Source organism: Podarcis erhardii, assembly GCF_964252035.2.
Source record: "Podarcis erhardii genome assembly, chromosome: 1".
Lineage (NCBI taxonomy): Eukaryota > Metazoa > Chordata > Lepidosauria > Squamata > Lacertidae > Podarcis > Podarcis erhardii.
In genome coordinates, this window is record NC_138497.1 from 49,254,013 (window position 1) to 49,269,316 (window position 15,304).

General features: G+C 41.4%; 1 protein-coding gene across 4 annotated transcripts in view; it reads left to right on the forward strand.

Annotated features, from left to right (window-relative positions):
• PLEKHH1 (pleckstrin homology, MyTH4 and FERM domain containing H1) overlaps window positions 1–14,185 on the forward strand; it is a 49,747-nt gene extending 35,562 nt beyond the window's left edge. For all 4 annotated transcript variants that reach the window (XM_081851553.1, XM_081851554.1, XM_081851555.1 and 1 more), the window contains exons 23-29: window positions 1,037–1,137; window positions 1,682–1,823; window positions 4,044–4,186; window positions 6,613–6,742; window positions 7,926–8,012; window positions 8,556–8,702; window positions 9,599–14,185. In XM_081851553.1, coding sequence (XP_081707679.1) covers window positions 1,037–1,137; window positions 1,682–1,823; window positions 4,044–4,186; window positions 6,613–6,742; window positions 7,926–8,012; window positions 8,556–8,702; window positions 9,599–9,793 — 945 coding nt within the window. In that variant the 3' untranslated portion in view covers window positions 9,794–14,185. The remainder of the gene's footprint in view (window positions 1–1,036; window positions 1,138–1,681; window positions 1,824–4,043; window positions 4,187–6,612; window positions 6,743–7,925; window positions 8,013–8,555; window positions 8,703–9,598) is intronic.
• The last annotated feature ends 1,119 nt before the right edge of the window (window positions 14,186–15,304 follow it).

The following is a 15,304-nucleotide window of genomic DNA, read 5'->3' on the forward strand; positions in this document are numbered from 1 at the left end:
CCTCCCACAAACACATTAACTGAGTAAATACATTATCATGTATTTAGTTTCGTATTGAGTAAGGATTATTACTTAACTAGACTAATGATATGGAATTATTTTTGATGAAAAGAAAGGTGAATATTTTGTTTTATATATACAGCATACACATCTGTAAATATTTACCGTATTTTTCACTCTATAAGACGCACCAGACCACAAGACACACCTAGTTTTTTGAGGAGGAAAACAAGAAAAAAAAAATTCTGAATCTCAGAAGCCAGAACAGCAAGCAGGATCGCTGCGCAATGAAAGCAGCAATCCCTCTTGCTGTTCTGGCTTCTGGGATAGCTGCACAGCCTGCATTCGCTCCATAAGACGCGCACATATTTCCCCTTACTTTTTAGGAGGGAAAAAGTGAGTCTTATAGAGCAAAAAATACGGTAATTGAAAATATGTTGGCACTGACTCACTTGTTTATTTATTTGTTTTGTTGTCCAAAGAAATACAGTGGTGCCTCGCAAGACAAAATTAATCCATTCCATGAGGCTCTTTGTATAGTGGTTTTTTCGTCTTGCGAAGCAAGCACATTGACAGCTTAGCGGATTAGCGCTATAAGCAGTTTAGCGGCTTTTAGCGGATCAGCTGATAAGCGGCTTAGGGCTTAGGAAAAGGGGGGGAAAGGGGGGGAAACCCGCAGGAACTCGCAAGACATTTCGTCTTGCGAAGCAAGCCCATAGGGAAATTCGTTTTGCGAAGCGCCTCCAAAACGGAAAACCCTTTCGTCTAGTGGGTTTTCCGTCTTGCGAGGCGTTCGTCTTGCGGGGCACCACCGTAGTTAAAAGTTTTCCATGGCTTCTAAATAGTCTCTGTTCAAATATTATCACAGTGGGTATGCTTATTTCTAAATCCTTTGCAAAGTTTCAATATTTTATAAGGATTCATGTCTCACTGAAATGAGCCCAGGTTCGCAGTACTGTCCTATGACCTGTGCTGTTTTTATGCATGTCTAGCATGAAGTTTCTGTCTTCAGCCTCATTCAGTCTCTCTTTTAAAGATCTGTGATGTCATTTCAAAGTGGGAGCAAGCTCTGAAAGAGTTGAATCCTGGAAAGTACGAAGGTGGCACAAGAATAGTGAAACTAACGTATAAAAACAGGTACTGCTCACTGCTGGCTTGGATTGGTATTGCATCCCTATGTCTTGTGGAGCTTAAGGTTTGATCCAGCTTTATATTTACTTCTGTTATTTAACTAGAACTGAAATTAATGGGAGGGGGAAGTATTGAGGAAATTTGGATGCAGAAGTTCCAATTCAGGCTGCTTAAGTGGGACTTATCAACTGACATTGGCTGGATTGGCTCTGCTGGTGCATTTGCACCACCCTTCCCCTTCTCCTTTCTGGTAAGCAACAGTGACCCATCGCTTCTGTTAAGTGTGCTTCCTTATAGCAATAAAACTGAGAAGTCCCTGCCAAAAAAATTCCCCTCCACATATTCCCTTGAAATTAACTGGAGATGTGCAGGTCTGTGGAGGAAAACTTCCCTGGGGATTGCGCCCTGAGTAATCTCCCCAATATGACATTAGCTTTAAAACTGTAAGTAAAGACTCATTGTACTTAGACTGAGCAAGGTCTAGAAGATGCTGTGCTAAGGTGTGGCTGGCGTGTTTCTTTTTCCTCTTTGGCATTTTTCGCCCATTTAGGTTGTATTTCCGAAGCCAAGCAAAAGGTGAGATGGACCGAGAACGATTGCTGCTGGCTTTCCAGATTAGTGGGGAAATATCCAGTGGTAGATTCCCTGTCAATAAGGAGCTGGCTCTGGAAATGGCAGCTTTGATGGCTCAGGTGAGTGGCCAAACCCTCATGCTTGTGGGTGTCAAGGAGCAATAAGGTCACTGGTGGTTCCAAGGCAGAAAAAAACCACATGCCCTCCCTCAAGCTATAAGAGGAACCACAGATACTGCTTGAATATTTTTATGTGACCGCTATAAAGTTCTCTATCTCTGCGTAGCATGTTGGAGTAGGTAGTGTTTCTAAGGCTACGGTTTGGTTCAAATGCACATGAAGACACTGTCTTGCTGAAGCTAAGCAGGTCTGGATCTGGTCAGTGTCCTGGACTTGGAACTCATAAATGTTCACAACTGGAGGTTTAAAAGTTGTTGTTTCCATAAGCATAAGGAAGATTTATTCATAGGCATCACAACCAAATCTTACAGTTGGTTTCACTGTGGAGGAAGTGGTTAAGGTAAAGGTAAAGGGACCCCTGACCATTAGGTCCAGTCGTGGCCAACTCTGGGGTTGCGGCGCTCATCTCGCTTTATTGGCCGAGGGAGCTGGCATACAGCTTCCGGGTCATGTGGCCAGCATGACTAAGCTGCTTCTGGTGAACCAGAGCAGCGCATGGAAACGCCGTGATCTACTTGCACTTTGATATGCTTTTGAACAGGTTGGCAGGAGCAGGGACCGAACAACGGGAGCTCACCCCGTCACGGGGATTCGAACCGCCGACCTTCTGATCGGCAAACCCTAGGCTCAGTGGTTTAACCATTATTATTATTATTATTATTATTATTATTATTATTATCATCATCATCATCATCATTATCATTATTGATTTTAAATTTCAAGTAGCAAAAAAATACCCATACAAAGAAAACAGGACTTAGCAGTTGTACAGAAAAGAAAGAAAAATAGCCATCAAATGAAAGTGTCTCTCCATAAAGCTCCATGAGTTGATGGAGGGTGTAAACCATGTTCGATTCTCTTAACAAAGTCAATAAAAGGCTACCCTGTCATACAGAAAGTGTGAGTCTTCCCCCATAACGCTGATCAATATTCTTACTGTGAAAATGGAGTTTGTCCTTATGCACAGTGTCCCATACTTGCAAAATCCAGGCTTCAAAAAAGATTTGCATTTAGAGCTTTCTGATTTTTGACAATCACTTATCTAGCTGCAGTTGATAAATGGAGGATAAGGTCATAATTGGTTATGTTCTTAATCTGAGGAGTAAAGATAGTAAGGCTAATTTTGGGTGTAGCGATTGTCCCATCATTTGATTATTTGAAAAACAATTGTGGAAACATCTGAGATTGGGTGCATTTTAAAATCTCTCCTCTCAGCAGTGTCAGTGCTTTACCCCAGTCCTCGGGCAGTTCTTTTATTTAGGGCAGCTAAAGCTGCCATGTTAAATGGAGCTTCTGGTCTCTCTGGGTTGTTGTTATTTTCACTGCATTGAGCGCTGGTAGCCACATTGGAATCGGCTGTTGCTTGGGCTTGTGATTCTCTGATGATCTGAGACAGCGGTGAAAACCAGTTGTCCAGAGTGCTGCTTTGTGATTCCCCAATTCTGCAGCTCATAGCCTGCTTGGGGGTGTTAAAAATTTGAGCAAGACTTCATTTTGGATCAAAACGCCATCTTGCCTCGGTGATGCCACCACTCCTCCAAGGTTTAAAAGTTTTCTTGATGAAGTCAGTACAGCGTAGGTTACAAGCTGGTAAAGCACAGAAGGGTACAATACAGGCAGCGACAAACAGCACACATGAGACCACTGACACGTGCGCCATTTTCAGCGTTGCAAGGAGGCAGGGGTGAAATGGAGTGGGGCAGACTTCTGTGCATCCCGTTGACGCATGTTGCAGCCAGGAAAACAATCCCCACACAAGTGGGGAGTTGCCTCTAGTACAATACATGACTAGGCTTAGCTAAGATGTTGATCCAACACTTGTCACAAACTGAGTTTTTGAGGGAGTAGGAACAGAAAACCAGGGAGGGAGAATGGAATGAATTTTCCCAGAAGAAAGCATGACAGGGCAATGGAATCCTGAAAAGGAGCAGATCCCAGTTGTTGGTCTGAATTCTAGTCTGCTGTTTAGAACTTCTACGTTACCTTCTTTATTTGTTATGCCTCTGATAGTTGCTTGCCTTCCACATTCACACACACACACACACACACACACAGAGAGAGAGAGAGAGAGAGAGAGAGAGAGAGAGAGAGAAGCGCTCACACACTAATCGCTTGCACAAAACAATTGTTTGTTTTGATGTATTCCCCCCCCCCCCTTAGGTGGAATATGGAGACTTAGATCGGCCAGTACCATCAAGTCCTGGAAGGTCATCCCACTCCAAAATGCAACATCTTCTCCAGCAGGTCCTGGACAAATTCTATCCCAAGCGCTACAAGCAAAGCATTACTGCAGAGCAGCTAAGGTAAAAAGAGTAAGCATGCCTGCCTGCTTTTTGCCATATGGAGTTTTGAGCTAAAAATAAAATATTATCTAATGCTCATCTTGCATTGTTATATGCTGTTTTTCTTTTTAGTCTTTTATTTTGAACTTTATTTAAAAAATAAAATTCTATATTTAAAAACAAGATGCAAATACAAGGGTTGAGTTTAGCTAATTGTCATTGATCTGGAACGCGAGTGGCACTGTGGTCTAAACCATAGAGCCTAGGGCTTGCTGATCAGAAGGTCAGCGGTTCGAATCCCCGCAGTTCGAAAGCACGTCAAAGTGCAAGTAGATACATAGGTACCGCTCCAGCAGGAAGGTAAACGGTGTTTCCATACGCTGCTGTGGTTCGCCAGAAGCGGCTCAGTCATGCTGACCACATGACCCGGAAGCTGTCTGCGGACAAGCGCCAGCTCCCTCGGTTAGTAAAGCGAGATGAACAACACAACCCCAGAGTTGTCTGCGACTGGACTCAACTGTCAGGGGTCCTTTACCTTTAATTGTCATTGAATGCACACACACCTATCACTAGGAAATTCTGATTAGTAAGGCAAAGCACACACTTGCATCCTATAAAGGAAGAAAGACTCACAGCTTCAAATAATACCAACTTGACTCTCTCAAACTGAGGGTGAGGATTTTTTTAATATCCCGCCAATCTGGCTGAGTTTCCGCAGCCACTCTGGGCAGCTTCCAGTACATATAAAAACATAATAAAACATCAAACTTTAAAAACTTTTTGATACAGGGCTGCCTTCAGATGTCTTCTAAAAGTTGTGTAGTTCTTTATCTCCTTGACACCTGATGGGAGGGCATTCCACAGGGAGGATGCCACTGCTGAGAAGGCCCTCTGTCTGGTTCCCTGTAGCTTCACTTCTCTCAGTGAGGGAACTTCCAGAAGGCCCTCGGAGCTGGACCTCAGTGTCTGGGCTGAATGATGGGGTGGAGACGCTCCTTCAGGTATACAGGGCCGAGGCCATTTAGGGCTTTAAAGGTCAGCACCAACACTTTGAATTGCACTCAGAAACCTACTGGGAGCCAGTGACGATCCTTTAGGACCGGTGTTATATGGTCCTGGCAGCCACTCCCAGTCACCAGTCTAGCTGCCTCATTGTGTATTAGTTGTAGTTTCCATGTCACCTTCAAAGGTAGCTCCACATAGAGAGCATTGCATTAGTCCAAGCGGAAAATAACCAGGGCATGCACCACTCTGGCGAGACAGTCTGCAGGCAGGTAGGATCTCAGCCTGTGTACCAGATGGAGCTCGTAGACAGCTGCCCTGGACACAGAATTGACCTCCATGGACTGCTGTGAGTCCAAAATGACTCCCACCTTCAGGGGCACACTTTCCCCATTCAAGACCAGGTAGTCTCCCACCCCCCACCCCTCCCCCTGCAGCAATACTTCTTTCTTGTAAGAATTCAACCTCAATTTGTTAGCCGCCATCCATCCTCCAATGCGTCCACACACTCACACAGGACATTCACAGCCTTCACTGGTTCTGATTTAAACGAGAGGTAGATTCAAGGTTATGTTCCTTTTGTTAAACCTCTTATAAACAGTGTTTTCTTTTCTGGGGATACTCAAGGGTACGCAATACCGGCACCATTTTTTTCCTAGAAGAAAAGCACTGCTTTTAAAATTTGACACCTCTTTCTGGGTAGAAAAAAGCAGGCTCTTTGTTAGAGTCTGCCCTTTGTTAAGGGTGCTTCCAGATGATCAGTTCAGTGATCATTCATCCTGATTTGTTTGCTGAGAGATTGGATAGCCTTGGCTATTTGATGGGCGTTTACTCTGAATTGTTTGCAGGGAAGGGTGGCTAGGCAATGTTGCATCAAAGCAAGTCTCTCCCACACTTCCTAGTGCATCTCCCCCTCACTTTTCCTACCTAAAAAAATAAAATTAAAAATACGATCTTTCTGGGAAGTGAGTTTGTTGTGCAAGAGCTCCAAATCAGCTTTCATTGTATTTGCTGCTATGTGACTGAATCCCACCTGCAAACAGTGGCTGTGTGGAAGTGCCCCTGGTCAGCAGCACAGCATTCTGAAGTGGGAACAGCTGCTGTCTGCAGAAGCAGATTAAGTGGAGCCTTGGGGCTCCTACACCCTTGTTGATTTGCAAACTTTGCATCCAAGCATAATGTCAGACTCATTTTGCAAACTTCCAGAATCAGGTGTCAACTTGTGAAATCTTGCAATGGCTGAAATGTAAACAAAAGTCTGGTGGCTTGCGCGTGAAAAGTGCTATGTTCTGTGCTCTTTTGCTATACTGTAGTGACTCCACCATCTAATGTTTTGAAAAGCATTACGGTACTTTGAGGCCTTTAGGTGACAGATACTATACTAATGTATCTATTTTTATAAGTCCGTCACTGAAAAAGATGACAGCTTGATCTTATTTCTATAGGCGGCTGGCTGACCGACTGGCTACAAAGTGGATGGCGCTGCAGGGATGCTCCCCGCAAGAATGCATTCGGATCCATTTGACTGTGGCTCGGAAATGGCCTCTTTTTGGAGCCAAACTGTTTCCTGCTAAGGTAATGCTGTGTTTCTATGGACAAACACATTTTATCAAACTATATTCCACAGAATATAATTTTGGGATAACATACTGGATTTTGTTTCATAGCTGGAGAAGACACTGGGTTTATTTATTTATTTTAAATAGGGATACGGTATAGATAAGGGACATTGTTTTCAAGCTGTTCCTACCACTAGGGGTCGCTAGCCATCATCACATAGCCTTTGGAAATTGCAATGAAAACTAGCTTTAGCAGACAAACGGGATAAATGATCCAAATCTTACTTGTCAAGAGTTTTACCTCTCTGAAACTTTCACACTTACATAATAAATGCAGTAAGATTTACTACCACTGACCTTTGCCTTATTAATAACAACTTAAGCAAATGGAGGGTGCCATTAATCATTCTGTCAGCAAAAACATTTCTGCTTCCTGGTCTCCCCTCTCCTCCCCACGCCCTCTGTTCTGGGGGTTCTCATGACCCTCCAGAGTAGATCTGGTGGACACAGAGGGCAAGGAAGCTTCACTGTGCTAGCAGGAGTCCTTCTGCTCACTTCCGCTAGCTCATGGGGTTACTTCCATGTACTGTATCTAAGGCAAGCCTGTGAAAATCCTTATTGAGCTGAAATGGAAACTTAAGAAGTTTTCCAGACAATATGAGAGACCATTTTCTTCTCGCCTTGGTCTGAAATTCTGGAGAGCTGCTGCCTTTCAGTGTACAAAATACTGATAGACCAGTGGTCTGTCCTGATATAAGACTCCTGTTTTCCCCTCATAATATTCCTGCAGCAGCTTGAAATTATTACCGGTACAACACTACTGTATTTCATTACCATTCAGGGATGGACCGGGAGATTTATTTGTATGGAGATACTGAAAAAAAAACCCAAATCAGGGCAACAACATGCATTCCATTCACTTTCCGCAGTCAATGTAACTTGCCTTGAATTAGCAAAACGCTAGTTTACCATCAGTAATAAATCTAAGCCTCTCTTGTCCTAATGATTCTTAAAATACTGAAACCAGCATGCATCTTCTTAAAAACAGTAATACACACTGTGATACAGGCTTTCAACAGATATGATATAGTTAATAATGTGCACAAGATAATATGAACCCACAGACTTATCAGTTGTTATTATCCCTCCATGGTAGCATGACATTATAACAGTATTACTGTGTCTTATTATTTCCCCAGCCTGTCCTACCTTCTCCCTTGGAAGACTCTCCACTTTGGATAGCTGTGAATGAAGATGGAATCAGTATACTGGAATATAATACTTTGGTATGTTGAGAAACAGTGGCAGAGGAATTTCAGCTCTTTTCTCCAGAACCACATTTCAATAATTATGCAGGACAGAAACTGGGCGTACATTCTGTCATTGACTCTGATTACAGAATAGGACAAAACAATTTATTTGGCTGAATCAGGTGTATTTATTAAATCAGGGAAAATAAACTGTTTCTTTAGGAAAGATAGTGGCAAATAAAACCAGAGGCAATAAGAGAGAAATCTTTCAAATTCAATTTATGGACTTCCAGTTCATTAAAGTCACACTACTAACTGCTGCTTCAACGTGGCATGCACTTAAAAAAACCAAAACTGGATTATATACATTTTATGATTTAACCATTCGTGTGGCATTCTGTTATGCTTTACTGTCATTATTATTTCATTTTAGAAATTCAGACTGAGAGACTTGTTCAAACCTATTCATGAACGAGGCTTAGACAATTCCTAAAACCGTTTAGAGGAGGGTGTAGAAGACCAATGCTCTTATGTAGCAGTTTATTGTCCCTAATCATCTTATCCTCTGCTTACATGAAGCACTTAAAGCTGGCTTACTCGTACTCTTCTGTACTGACCTTTGGAGGCTGTCATGATGACTTTATGGTTGTGGTCAGTCAAGTGAAGGACAGGTGCTCTGGCAAAACCACTCCTGAAAAACTACTTTTTACAATGGCAGCTGTAAAGGTGAGTACAAAGCGAAGTGTGGGGAATTTCTTTTTTTTATTGAACATACATTGAATATAAACCCCCAGAAGGCAGCTGATGTTCCTTTCTCTGGATAGGGCCAGAAGAAAAAGGCATATATGTGTGTGTGCTTGGTGCATCAAGCACGCAGGGGTAGCTCTGAAGTGTTGGTCCTTCCAAGTTTCTTCCAAGCCTGAACAAGTTCCATGTGGTGAAGAAAGACCTTTTTAATTTGGAAATGTATATTTAGGAAGTTACTTATTTATATATTATATTACTATTATTTTCTTCCTAGTGCATAAATTGCTTTCCCTGAGCTCTTGTGTGCAGTTTGACATCTAAATTACATTATTAAATGCATAATTAACACTGCAGTACCTTTATCCTGGGTTTTAAGCCCTGTAAAATCTCAGAAGTGTGGCCTGAGACTAGTCTACTCAGTCTGGGCATTAAGTCAGAAACCTGATATTTGCTTTTTTGCGTTTTCTTCTACAGAAAGGTGTGACTCACCAAAGCATACATCCTTTCTAACTGGCCTACAGTTATAATAAGCACCTATTCTCTGTGGGAAATAAAATTTCTCTCAAAATGTTTAAATTTTAGATCATACATGCATCATGTATGCACAGTGAGTTGAAGAAAGAACACTGGCCAATGCATGACATCTCTGGTTAAAGGATTTTAGGTAGCTGAGTTTGAAAAGATCTTTGCCCAAGGCTGTGAAGTGCAGCTGCCAATCACATGACAAAACTGAGCTTGATGGACCTGTTTATATAATAGCTCTATGTCCCATTTTATAGCATGGGGTGATTGTATCGAAAGGTCAGCTTACTAGTTGGTCCAAGAAAATCAATTTTATTGGAATACTTTTTTTTTTCCTTTCACCTTCCCAACAGATTGCTGAAGTGACTCTCCTTATGGCCAGCTATATTAACCACAGTTCATCAACGCCACACCTATCTCCTACGCCTCCTCCTCAGAGTGTCAGCTCACCTTGGAGAACGTCATCTACTAAGAAGCTCATGGAACTTGAAAGCAGGTCTTTCTTTCCTTCTCTGCCCCGGACCACTAAGGGGCCTACACTGCTGTAAGCCCAGTTTCAAGTGCCTTTCGGAGTTGTCTTGCCACACTGTGAATTGAAGACTGCTGTGATTTCATTGCTTATGTGCCCTGCTAATCAGGCAGACTCCAGGTCTACCTCCTTGGTGAAGTGCAACTTTCCTAGAGGTTTGTTTAGAGCTATACATCTTTTTTCCCTTTAAGAACTAGAGCTGGGGGTAGGGTTACTTATTTTGAATAGAAAGGGTATCTTTCACACTTTGTCCCTACTAGAGTTCTCACGTAGCACGGCATTGCCTCCAACCACTTTTAAACCACACCCTTGGTTTCATCTTTTTGGGTGGCTTCGCTGATTCCACGCACACTCAACTGTATCAAAGCTTTTTCTTTTGCAACCAGTATTTCTCTCAGACCTCACTCCCGATTGCAAGAGTTTTGACAGCATTCATCTTCTTACTAAACATGTGTTATGATTAGAAACTAATCATCAGTTTCTCAGCTATTGATTTCTTCCTGAATATGCATTCATCAGCTATTGACCTGCAAACTTCCCAGAACACAAAGCTTGGTTTGGGGTCTTCACCTGATTGCCAACTTACACTCTCTTGCCTTTCCCACTCTCCCCTGCAAAAATAGCACTATTTATGTAAGATCCTATTCCCCCCCCCCAAACCTTTTGTTTCCCTACCTCATCTTCTGAAGTATGCTGGGTAAATGAATATGTACCATATTCCTTAAGACATTATTTCAAGTGCAAACATCCTGAGATGATAGACTGACAACAATGGCATTGCCGAACACACTGGATCAGAGAATTCACATAATATGTAGGCAACTAGAATAATATATTGTTGCCTTGAAAAAGCGCCTGAGGAGGGGAAATATGTGCTTTTTCCCAACTGCAAGGACTTTTGTTCTGCATAAATGGGGGTGGGGGTGAGGAGAGACACCTGACTTGGGAGAACTATTGCTTGTAAAGAAAGGGTTTAGAAGAGGAAATAGCTATGTTGAAGGTTGGAGTCAATTACTTTCTACCTATTTTTCACAAACATACTATATAGTACTCTAAAGATGTGAGGAACTGGCTGGGAGGACTTGATATAGATTAACATAGGGATACCCAGGACCAAAAAGCAATACTTGTCTGGATCCCAATAGTCCTACCAACTTTTGTGCAAGGTATGATAAACATTTTGTCCATACATTCCCTCATGGGGAAAACAGATTTTTTTCAAAAGTTGTGAGATACAGGGGTGTTCCACACTTCTGATGTTTACACCTATTGGGGTCTTGTACAATAATGCCTCAGTTATACACAAATGTGTATTAAATCTACAAATGTGGAATCCTTGCTGTTAGATGGTGCTGACCTTATCATTGACCCTGAGTGCCTGCAAGGCTGTTGAGATGGTCTGGACCACAGTCTGGAGTGACCTAAAGAATACAGAGGTTGCCCATTCCTGCTTTAATGGATTAGCTAAATATGGGAAATGGTTTCATGCTGAAGTGTCAGACAGTAAGTAAAAAAGAGAAAGTGTGTGAACAAGTGCCCGTGTTGCAAAGGGGGAAACACAAAATATAAGAAGACTAGGTATCTTAACTGGGCAGTTGGAGTATGTCCAGGGTAAATCTAAGTTTCCAAGGTTACCAGTATAAACATAAGTCAACATTGTGGTATTGGGGCAGAAATGGCCACTGCCATTTGAAGATGCCCACACTAGTGGCAGCCAATAATGTGGAGCAGTGGGGAAATTCACCATGTGGTGATTCACATGATGAATAATATTACACATTACAGGAGAGAATTTAATATGGGGATCCCCATTTGCAGGTACAGCTGCAGTTCCTTTTCCCCTATAATATATAATTGAATTCTTAGCAAAAGACTTGTGAAGTAGAAGTATCAACATTTTTTGGCACTGGAAAGAACTTGGGTGGAATGCTGTGTTCAACAGTGAATGCAGATCATGCTGACATATCGGAAACAAGAGTTACATGGATGATCACAGGGTCTGGGAAACAAATCCTGTAGAGGGAGGCTGAAGGAACTGGGCATGTTTAACCAAAACAAAAGAAGAGTAAGGCTGCAATTCAGTGCATACTTAATTGGGAGTAAGCTCCATTAAACTGTGAGACTTACTTGCAAGTAAGCATGCATAGGATCAGGACGCAGGAGAAGTATATTAAGAGTTTTAAAATTATTTAAAGGATATCAAAAAATACGTGTGAAATCAATTGAGCATCCTGTGCCTCAAGGATAGGAAATGATACCATGGGTCTGGGCTATAGGAAGATGGTCTCGGATTAAATATTTGGAAACAGATTATAAGAGTACTAATGGTAAGATCAGTTCAGCAATAGAAAAAGTTGCCTGGACAATTTGCGGAATGACTTCTTCGTATATGCAGGGGATACTTAAGGAATGGCTGTTTAGTATTAGAAGTTTCCTTTGATCATCCAGAGGATTTCCTTGTAGCTGAGCAATTGCACACATAGTATCTAGACTTTCTGAATATGGGGGGAAAGAAACTACTTTGACTAAAACATTTTCGTGGTTGATGAGTTTTCATACATGGTACAGCATTAGGGTGGAATAATTTAACATGTTTACTTTTGAACTATAGTAAAATGCAGGTAGTGTGCTTTTGGGGGAACTGGCAAAAACATGAATGATTGCAAGAAAATATCCCTCATATATTCTACTAGATAGATACTGTACCATAGCATTACACAAGGACAATCCCTTGGCTCTTGCCATAGAGGTGCATTTTATGATGCATAATCTCAGGTGTATGCTTTGAAATGTTGGAACCACTATATTGTATTTATTTTTGGATGTGTTCACTACTGACATTTGTACTAGGACCACTTTGAAATGGGAAGGCATCTGATGTTGTTTTGCCTCCCATCTTATGGCCTTGTTTAACACACAAAAAACCTTATTTTTTTAGCAATACTTATCTTTGGAACTCCTGCTTCCTTCAAAGGGGAGTGGTTAGCAAACAAATACATTTCTAAATGGTGTCCATCTTGCCTTTAAAAATAAGTGATCTTCCAATAATCACTTGTGACAAAGCTGATAAATTGATTATAGGTATTGCTGTTCAGATTATTTTTCCTGTAAAAATGTATACCTATAATGTGATTTGTACTGCATTCTTGAATAATCTACATTTCTATAACTAAAATAAGGATCTGCAGATCATTGTTATTTTATTTGATCTGTATGGCCATTCTCCAGCATCCATGGACAAGCCATATGGCACTTGTTGAGTGTAGCAAAACCTTACAAAGGAAACACTTCTGTCCCAAAAGAACAAAAGCCCCACCCATGCAGATCCCCTTGCTGGATTATCTGCACATAAAGCTTAAATAATCTGTGCATCTGAATCTGCAACCTCAGCAAAGTGCACATCTGGAAGCAAAGCAGCAGCCTAAAACCATACATCAGGTTCCATCTGCATGGCCTGTCAGCTGGCAGGAAGGTGTGTGCACATCCTGTTAACCATGCATATATTTGGACAGGATCCTTTTAAGGTTCCTGCTAAAAACAGGTGAGGGCTGGTGAAATTGTTACAAATTTTTTTTAATCTCTTTTTGCTCCCAATAATCCTTTTCACGTTGGGTTGGTTGGGGTCATTTTCCCCCAGATTGCTGTTACAGCTGTCGGTTGTCTGTCCTCAACTGTATTTTAGCTGGTTTTTTATATATTTGTGGAAAGAGCTGTGGCCATCTGAAGATGTGAATTTTTCCTACTGTACTTGAAACTTACTGTGAGAGCAAAGAACAGAAGTAGTCTACCACACTTGGACACTGTTTACTTCCAAACTATGTGGCAAAAGTTGGAATGTATGTTCCATCTATTTCAACAGAACTTACTTGCTTCAAAGTAATGTGTTTAGCGTTAGAGGGTTGAGAACACTGTACAATCAAATCCAAACTGTCCACTGAAAATATACTTATCTTTGGCTTGTTTCCATGGATAGTGTTAGGTATGCTCCAATACTCTCGTTAATGCTGCTGATTGTCATTTTACAGGAACAGCCTTACTCCCAGGTTAGATGAGAGGCTGGAGCTGAAATATAGCAGCTTACTAGTTGATCCCAGTGAGACCTGAATCCAGCTCTCTCCTCTGATGCAGAGACTATGATGCTACTATATATTTATAGTTTATTGGCATTCAGAAAACTTGTCTATTGAAACCATGACAGATTTGTAGGATTCCCTTCTAGCAAAGTTTATAAAATTCAGTTGTGAACAGCCCTGTGCCCCTAGCTGGAAATTTGCTATAGCACAACAGTGAAAAAGAAGACTTTGTTTTCACAACTACTGTTTTGTACATAAAAAACTATGATGTACTGTAATGCAATGATGGTAAAGCTAATAAACTTATGATTATCAATAAAGCAGGAGATTTTTCTTTCTTTCATTGTTTTATTTGTTACCTAGCTTTTGGGATGGTGTAAGCAGATGCAGCAAACATTCTATGCCAAACACAGGGACCTATTTCCTCTCAGTTGAACACAAAAGATCCTACTGAAATAAAGGGGGTTTCTGCTGGTAGAGCAGCTTTAACAGTTGCAGCTGGATATCAAACCAGTTCCTTCCACATTTTAACAAGAGAGCTGTAGTCTACAACACATTCCTTCAGTAAGAATGTACTTGTGTCTTCCTTGCCTAGAAATCAACAGGGGAAACTGAACATGAGTTCCATCAGCAGCCTCTTCATGTGATGGCACTTCTTTGAAATCTGGCAAGCATTTGTGGAACTATTCAAATAGCTCTCTTGACCCCACGCAGTCTGTGCACCAAACTTGTACCATGAAATTGTGATGAGAGGGGTTCTCTTGGTGGCTATTCCACAAAGGTGCAACTTCCTTGATTTGAAGACTTGCCAAAGCCCATGCCTGAATATTATGTGGCATTTGCGGGGGGGGGGGGAATCTTCTTTAGCCTGGACAAAGTAGATTTGGGATAGTTTTAACTCAGGATAGTATTCTTATACAGTGGGTCTCTTAATTATCAGTGTTGTTTCCTGCCCAAAGCACATGCAGTAGGACAAACTAATAAGGGAATGGCATTTACTATTTGACAAATTTCCAACCAACAATTCAGGCAGCTAAACTTAGGGATTGTGGGAGATCAGCATGACTTCTGACACTTTCCTTGGGAGGAAGCAGTTCTGCACCCTCTCCATGTCCTATGACCAAGTGCTTTGAAATTTCCCTGAATTTAAAAAAGCAGTTGTCTGGCTGGATGATGAGAAGTCTGTTTTTCTTTGACGTTAGATGTGAGGTTCTCTAGACTCTGGCCAGATCTTCCATGTGTCCTTACAACATATGAACTTGGTAAACACAGGTTATCTTGTTACAACACAGAACACAGCAAAATGCTTCTAAAACAACTAGTGAAAGGATTTGTTTAGCAGACATTTGTATCAATTGCTAACGACAAACCTAAGTGCATAAGTAAGAATATCATACAGACACTGAAGATCTCACAATTGATTTTAGAAGATAATGTAATGGTGTTCTCAGTTTCTC